General features: G+C 40.5%; 1 protein-coding gene across 1 annotated transcript; it reads right to left on the minus strand.

Annotated features, from left to right (window-relative positions):
• Positions 1–5,041: 5,041 nt before the first annotated feature.
• LOC134331858 (vitellogenin-1-like) lies at positions 5,042–8,169 on the minus strand. Its single transcript, XM_063013400.1, has 5 exons — positions 8,133–8,169; positions 7,602–7,774; positions 7,285–7,430; positions 6,325–6,463; positions 5,042–5,251 (listed from the first exon to the last, which is right to left on the minus strand). The coding sequence occupies exons 1-5, from the start codon at positions 8,167–8,169 to the stop codon at positions 5,177–5,179; spliced, it is 570 nt and encodes a 189-aa protein (XP_062869470.1). The 3' UTR covers positions 5,042–5,176.
• Between the last annotated feature and the right edge of the window lie 645 nt (positions 8,170–8,814).

Here is an 8,814-nt window from a genome sequence, read left to right on the forward strand (position 1 = left end):
AAAAATAAACTTGCAAGCAATGACAGTTCAACCTCTCGTACATATGAGACTTGCTTACCTTCATATTCAACTCAAATCACTTGTCTAACATATGAATCACTGTATTGATGGGCGTGGCAACAGTGTCTTGGACTGGAAAGAATAACCTGTCAATCAAACTTTTGACAACGGGTTGGATGTGGTGGGAGAAGGTAGGGAGAAGGGAGACCTATTTATATTCCACCTGCTTTAGCAATAGCTTTTTTTATTTATATTTTAAGCTGCCAAAATAATTACAAACCAGCCCAAATTTTGTCCACCTGCCAAAGTGTGTTTTTCCCTGCCAATTTCCAACAAAATCCGCTCATTTTGGTGGAAACCCGCCCAATCTGGCAACACTGACTGTGATACTGACCGCCCGTGCTTGAGGACAGTAACTGCAGAACAATGTGTGTTTTCACGTTCGAGTCTCCAAAAGTCTCCAATAACACCAGAAAAAGTCGCTAGATTTGTCGCTAGTCGCTTTTTTGAAAAAAAGTCGCTAGAGGGGTCTGAAAAGTCGCTAAATATAGCGACAAAGTCGCTAAGTTGGCAACACTGAGTTGGAAGTCGTCTGGTTATAACGCACATACGCATTTCAAAATAAAAGTCCTTGTTCCTTAAAGGGAACACAAGCAGAGATGGAAAAAAGAAAGACTTTATTCTCTTTATACTCTGTTAAAAACTCTAGTTTTATTGTAGAATTTTACATTTACATTTTCAGCATTTAGCAGACGCTTTATCCAAAGCGACTTGGAGTACAGTGACTGCAAAATTTGGTATCGATCCGATAGCAAGTAAATACAGGGCCAGTATCGCCGATACCGAAATCGATACCGATACTTTTTAATAATTAAGGTAGATGCATCCTCAAAGCTTTTATCCAAAGCAACTTAGAGTACTGTGACAGTATACTGGCTGAGCTATTGGGTCCTTAGTAGTGGTGTGCGATACTGCAAAATTTGGTATCGATCCGATACCAAGTAATTACAGGGCCAGTATCGCAGATACCGATACGATTCCGATACTTTTTAATAATTAAGGTAGATGCATCATGAAAGCTTTTATCCAAAGCAACTTAGAGTACTGTGACAGTATACTGGCTGAGCTATTGGGTCCTTAGTAGTGGTGTGCGATACTGCAAAATTTCGTATCAATCCGATACCTAGTAAATACAGGGCCAGTATCGCCGATAGCAATCCGATACCGATACTTTTTAATAATTAAGGTAGATGCATCATGAAAGCTTTTATCCAAAGCAACTTAGAGTACTGTGACAGTATACTGGCTGAGCTATTGGGTCCTTAGTAGTGGTGTGCGATACTGCAAAATTTTGTATTGATCCGATACCAAGTAAATACAGGGCCAGTATCGCCGATATCAATCCGATACCGATACTTTTTAATAATTAAGGTAGATGCATCATTAGATTGCTAAATCTGAATGCATTTTCATGACCTTTAAGTGTATTATTGTAATACATACTTTTTTGTAATTCAGATGTTTAAAACAGTCCGATTCCTTGTTTCTGGTGCTTTACTTTCTCACAACTTTACCATCAGGGCGTATCACCACAAAGTGGCTAACTTATAGTTGTGTTTGCCGGGTTTGCTGTACATAAAAAAAAAAAAAGCATTTTCTCCCCTTTTTCTCCCCCTTTAGCGCGTCCAATTGCCTGATTGCATCATGCTTCCTCTCCACCAATGCTGATCCCCGCTCTGACCGAGGAGATCGAACCTTACCCACGCCCCCTCCGACACGTGGGCAGCAAGTCGCATGCATCTTATCACCCACACATTGATGAGTGTTGTGCCACCTAGCGGTGTGTACGGAGAGACACACCCTGAGAGCACTCTTTCCTCATCTCTGTGTGGGCGCCTCTAATCAGCCAGCAGAGGTCGTAATTGCACCAGTTTGACAGAGAGAGACCCATATCCGGCTTAGTCCCGCTTTAATCAACTTTAATTCAACTTAAATCTCAAAGTATTCTGGCTATTCTCAAAAATTATAAATATAATATAAAATATAAATATAAAAAAACAGCAGACCTAAAATGCCATCATAATATCCTTTTCTAGAGTACTTCAAAAATTACGAAACAAAAATGTGAGTAGTTCATATTACATCTGCGTCCCCACAGTCATAAATTTACATAACATTTACATTACATTTTCGGCATTTAGCAGACACTTTTATCCAAAGCGACTTACAGTTACAGTATACAGTCTGAGCAATTGAGGGTTAAGGGCCTTGCTCAAGGGCCCAACAGCAACAACCTGGCAATTGTGAGGCTTGAACCAGCAACCTTCTGATTACTAGTCCAGTATCTTAACCACTTGCCCACCCATTTAGAAGAAAGATATGATTGGTCAATTTAATTGTCATGGGCGGCACGGTGGCTTGGTGGGTAGCACTGTCGCCTAACAGCAAGAAGGTCCTGGGTTCGATTCCAAGGCAGGGCGGTACTGGTCCTTTCTGTGCGGAGTTTGCATGTTCTTCCCCTGTCTGCGTGGGTTTCCACTGGGAGCTCCGGTTTCCTCCCACAGTCCAAAAACATGCAGTCAGGTTAATTGGAGACACTGAATTACCCTATAGGTGAATGGGTGTGTGTGTGTCTGCACTACAATGGACTGGCACCCCGTCCAGGGTGTTACTGTGTGCCTTGCGCCCATTGAAAAGCTGGGATAGGCGTGAATTTAATTGTCATTTGAAATTGGTCTTTTACAGAATTACTATTGCTTAAGCCCTCTGAGAATGTATAGCTGGACTGTAGTTCTTTCTATCAACAGCAGAGGGAGACAAAGGGGCGTCTGTAATCTAACCTACTACTGTGCAGTGAAGGTTTGATTACTCTGAACCTTTAACAGCAGGTAGAATAATGCTAATAATTATGTTGCTTGTGTTTGTTTAGACTATTTTTTTTAGTCTTTAAGACCACTCAATCAGAATCAATAAAAATGCCACGTGTACTTACAAATAAGATAAGCAAAAGCAACTGAAGCACATTGCTGGCATCTGCTGGCCAAAATATAAAATTACAAACTACAAACTCAACTTTTTGGGGGTGGTCATATTGTTCTGGCTATATATAAATCCTATTTCTGAAAAAGTTGGGGCACTTTGTATGCAATAAAATGCAATAAAAAATTAGTATGTGGTTTGTTAATTATTTTGAATCTGTATTTACCTGACAAAGGTAGAAAAAAAGATTTCCAATGTTTTTACTGATTAACTTCTTTGTATTTTGTAAATAGAAACACATTTAGAAGTAAATACCTATGAAACACATTCAAAAAAAGTTTGATAGAATAGTGAAGCTACATCATTTTAAAAACATTCCACTATAAGCAGGTGAACTGATAACGTGAGAAAATCATGATATGAGAACATGGGCGGTTTGTTCCTAAGGGCGATTGGGTGACGCACCACCAAAGGGTGAAAGGAAAGAAATTTTTCTATCACATTCAACCAGTGTTAAACTTGCTGTGACTGTCTTGCCTCTGAATATCGTAGTCCAATCAGCGTCGAATCGTGTTCTGTACAGTACCGCCCCTTTTGGGCGATTTCAGTCCGATTAAAAATCGCCCGGATTGCTCTCATAGACTCTCATGTTAAGGCACTTTTTTTCGAACTGTAGGCACTGCAACACAATCTGTGTGTGAATGGGTTGCGGTAGGGCTCGCACTTACATGCTTGCGTCACACGTAACCTGGTGTAGCGATAATTCGAGCAGCTAGCGATCTCGTCAACATGACTACCATTACCTCAGGATCTGATGCACCTAAAATAAAAGGCTCACCACTTTATACCAAAAAGAACAAGGCGCCCGGGTGGCACAGCAATATGTTCCGCTAGCACACCAGAACTGAGATTCTGAACTCCTCGGCGTTGCCACTGGTCGGCTGGGCACCATCCAGCGAGCATAATTGGCAGTGCCTGCAGCGGACACGGTTCTGCTAGGGCGGGATGGCCAGACTATGTGGGTGGGGTCTTCAAACGCTGTGTAAGGACCCTGACTGTCAGAGAGAGAGGCATAGTTGAAAAAGGGTTCCGCTAAGGGCTACGTGCAGGTCAGAGGAGGCGTGAGCAGCAATATACCCACTGCAATTAGGGATCCCCCAGCAGTGGAAGACTACGCTAAATTAGGAAAAAATGCATAAATAAAATAGAAAAAAAAAACATTTCTCAATGCAAAATACCAAATATTCTAGGTCTTTTATCATCTACTGTACATAATATTGGGAAAAGATTCAGAGAAATTCAGAGAATCAGCCCATAAAACCATTGTTTAATGTCCTCAGATGGCATTGCATGAGAAACTATTATGCTACTGTAATGAACACAGTAACATGGGCTTCTGAGTACATGTTTGTTTGTTTATTAGGATTTTAACGTCATGTTTTACACTCTTTGGTTACATTCATGACAGGAACGATAGTTATTCATTACACAAGATTCATCAGTTCACAAGGTTATATGAAACACAGTCATGGTCAATTTTGTATCTCCAATTCACCTTACTTGCATGTCTTTGGATTGTGGGAGGAAACCGGAACACCCGGAGGAAACCCGCACAGACACAGGGAGAACGTGCAAACTCCACACAGAAAGGACCTGTACCGCCCCACCTGGGGGTGGAACCCAGGACCTTCTTGTAATGAGGCGACCGTGCTACCCACAGAGCCACCGTGCCGCCCCCAATACTTAATTGTTTTTAAAGGTTAATCATTGTTAATCATGTTGTCAAACAGCAGTATTTAAGCTCTGGACCAGAAAAAAATTCATGTAAAAAGTCATGTAAGTAAAGGAAAACATTTTGTACTAGAGTGAATTAAGTAAAAAGGGTCAAAGTCTGGATGATGTTATCAGACAGGTTTATTTTACCCTCTACTGAAAAAACACAAATAAACTGTTAATCTATGTAATAACTGAATATTTAAACTAATGTCTAGTTTACTGAAAGTATATGAATAAAAACAATTAAATCATTATTAAAAGATGATTAAAAACAAGTTTAAGGCATCTGAATTCAATTTACAAATGTACAAACAATTTAGGAATTACAGCAGCTTCACAATGTAGATGTCGTCAATAGCAGTTAATGGATATGCAGTGTAAAATCATGTCTTATTGTAATAATTGTCGTAAACTTGATGTGTTATACACTTTCTTCTGTAATTTCAATTCCCATCATTTCAAATGGTGAAGGGATTCCCTGACGGTGCACAGTTAGCTGTGAAAAACAAACAAAAAACAGTTACATACATTATAACCACCTCCTTGTTTCTACACTTACTGTCCATTTTATCAGCTCCACTTACCATATAGAAGCACTTTGTAGTTCTACAATTACTGACTGTAGTCCATCTATTTCTCTACATATTTTTTAAACCTGCTTTCACCCTGTTTTTCAGTGGTCAGGACCCCCACAGGACCACCACAGAGCAGGTATTATTTAGGTGGTGAATCATTCTCAGCACTGCAGTGACACTGACATGGTGGTGGTGTGTTAGTGTGTGTTGTGCTGGTATGAGTGGATCAGACACAGCAGTGCTGATGGAGTTTTTAAACACCTCACTGTCACTGCTGGACTGAGAATAGTCCACCAACCAAAAATATCCAGCCAACAGCGCCCCGTGGGCAGTGTCCTGTGACCACTGATGAAGGTCTAGAAGATGATCAACTCAAACAGCAGCAATAGATGTGCGATCGTCTCTGACTTTACATCTACAAGGTGGACCAACTAGGTAGGAGTGTCCAATAGAGTGGACAGTGAGTGGACACGGTATTTAAAAACATCAGCAGCACTGCTGTGTCTGATCCAGTCATACCAGCACAACACACACGAACACACCACCACCATATCATTGTCACCGCAGTGCTGAGAGTGATCCACCACCTAAATAATACCTGCTCTGTAGTGGTCCTGACCATTGAAGAACAGGGTTAAAGCAGGCTAAAAAAAGTATGTAGAGAAACAGATGGACTACAGCCAGTAATTTTTGAACTACAATGTGCTCCTATATGGTAAGTGGAACTGATAAAATGGACAGTGAGTGTAGAAACAAAGTGGTTTTAATGTTATGGCTGATCAGTGTATAAATATTAAAATAGATATAATTTTCTCAGATTAAATTAGTATTTTGTTTTGTTCAGTGTGGCCACTACATGAAACCTTGTTGAACACGGTGAGAAGCGCTCTCTATTCTATATGTACGCGTGTTTAGCACATATACATATACATACATGTGCAACTTAGTGGAAAGAGAAACTTAACATCTAAATAGGCACTAATGTGTGAGTTACCTCTGGAACTTTGACTTTAAGATCAAATCCTTCATGTGCAGAGGCCAGAAGTGTAGCTGAGATTTCTCTCTCAATATTTTTCTCATGTTTCTGATTGAATCCCCAGGCGTAGGACAAACCTGGCAGGTACTCTCTAACACTGTAACAATGTAAATAAACGTTAAAAGTAATATATATATATATATATACCCTTTATATCTCACCCATTGATAAAAATGTCTCTTTTGTGACAGTAAGAATGATGTAAATAAAAACAGAAAGCAATGATTTGCAATTATTTAAGGTCTAACAATAAAAAAGATATGTAATGCTTGAACTAATCAACTTTATTGTTTTAATACACATTAATAATATATTTGATGTCTGTAACACTAACACGAAAGGAACATGCTTACCACTGTGTGTATACAGTATACTATATGACCCATGACACAGATGTTATGACATGGATTTGCATGAAGGCCTTTAGTCCTTTATGATTCTGCCACTTTGTTGGTGTGAATGTAATAATGAATAGTAATTTATTTATTTATTTTTTAAAATATTTTTCTTTATGCATTTTCTCCCCTTTTTCTCCCTTTTTAGCGCGTCCAATTGCATCATGCTTCCTCTCCACCAATGCCGATCCCTGCTCTGATTGAGGAGAACGAAGCTAACCCACGCCCCCTCCGACACGTGGACAGCATGCCGTATGCATCTTATCACCTACACTTTGATAATCTACACTTTCTATCAATCGTTGTTCATGTGGCCGCTCAGCCTCAGCCAACCGGCAGAGCTGAGATTCAATACAATGTATTCGAGATCCCAGTTCTGGTTCCAGCGTGTGTTTTTACCGCTGCGCCACCTGAGCGGCCATGAATAGTAATTTATTTAATAGTAGTATTTAATGAATAGTAATTCATGTTTGTTTTGACCAAGCAAATAATCCCCAGTGCTTAAAGTTGTATTAGAAACTACCTTTTGCCCATCATTTGGATGAATGCAGGAACTTCTCCCCAGTTCATTTCTGCAGTTACAGTTGCTGTTGATCTGATGACGCCTGTAGCAGAAAGCTTTGCTGCCACTTCATAAGACTGACACTCAGCTCCCCATTTAAAGTGAGTCTAAAAGCCACATGAGCATCAGCATGTAATCAAATTTATACAAATTATGTATATTTTTACCTGGAGCCTACTGTAACTATATTTGCTTAAATTATCTTGGAGTAAATCCAGCATTTAGGACTTTTCTAATATTGCATATGATTGTTGATTTTTACTGTTTTATAACGATACCTTTGCTGCAGTTTGAATCTTATCAATACTGCCATCCACACATATTTTCCAGTTTGCTTCCTCAGCCACCTCAGAAACAATCAGTTCTACATCGTCCTTCTGTGAGCCTGGCGTGTAATAGGCAGCAGCCTCGTAACCCAGTGGCTTTGCACTGGAACTGAGCACTGTAGGCACTGCAACACAATCTGTGTGTGAATGGGTTGCGGTAGGGCTCGCACTTACATGCTTGCGTCACACGTAACCTGGTGTAGCGATAATTCGAGCAGCTAGCGATCTCGTCAACATGACTACCATTACCTCAGGATCTGATGCACCTAAAATAAAAGGCTCACCACTTTATACCAAAAAGAACAAGGCGCCCGGGTGGCACAGCAATATGTTCCGCTAGCACACCAGAACTGAGATTCTGAACTCCTCGGCGTTGCCACTGGTCGGCTGGGCACCATCCAGCGAGCATAATTGGCAGTGCCTGCAGCGGACACGGTTCTGCTAGGGCGGGATGACCAGACTATGTGGGTGGGGTCTTCAAACGCTGTGTAAGGACCCTGACTGTCAGAGAGAGAGGCATAGTTGAAAAAGGGTTCCGCTAAGGGCTACGTGCAGGTCAGAGGAGGCGTGAGCAGCAATATACCCACTGCAATTAGGGATCCCCCAGCAGTGGAAGACTACGCTAAATTAGGAAAAAATGCATAAATAAAATAGAAAAAAAAAACATTTCTCAATGCAAAATACCAAATATTCTAGGTCTTTTATCATCTACTGTACATAATATTGGGAAAAGATTCAGAGAAATTCAGAGAATCAGCCCATAAAACCATTGTTTAATGTCCTCAGATGGCATTGCATGAGAAACTATTATGCTACTGTAATGAACACAGTAACATGGGCTTCTGAGTACATGTTTGTTTGTTTATTAGGATTTTAACGTCATGTTTTACACTCTTTGGTTACATTCATGACAGGAACGATAGTTATTCATTACACAAGATTCATCAGTTCACAAGTTTATATGAAACACAGTCATGGTCAATTTTGTATCTCCAATTCACCTTACTTGCATGTCTTTGGATTGTGGGAGGAAACCGGAACACCCGGAGGAAACCCGCACAGACACAGGGAGAACGTGCAAACTCCACACAGAAAGGACCTGTACCGCCCCACCTGGGGGTGGAACCCAGGACCTTCTTGTAATGAGGCGACCGTGCTACCCACA

The sequence above is a fragment of the Trichomycterus rosablanca genome, chromosome 17, assembly GCF_030014385.1.
Source record: "Trichomycterus rosablanca isolate fTriRos1 chromosome 17, fTriRos1.hap1, whole genome shotgun sequence".
Taxonomy (NCBI): Eukaryota; Metazoa; Chordata; class Actinopteri; order Siluriformes; family Trichomycteridae; genus Trichomycterus; species Trichomycterus rosablanca.

Coding starts and splice junctions, on each gene's coding strand:
- LOC134331858 (XM_063013400.1), bottom strand. CDS start 8,169: ATGCCTCTCTCTCTGACAGTCAGGGTCCTTACACAGC. Junction 7,775..8,132: donor AGTCAGGGTCCTTACACAGC/GTTTGAAGACCC, acceptor ATTGTGTTGCAG/TGCCTACAGTGCTCAGTTCC. Junction 6,464..7,284: donor ATCCAAATGATGGGCAAAAG/GTAGTTTCTAAT, acceptor ACATTGTTACAG/TGTTAGAGAGTACCTGCCAG.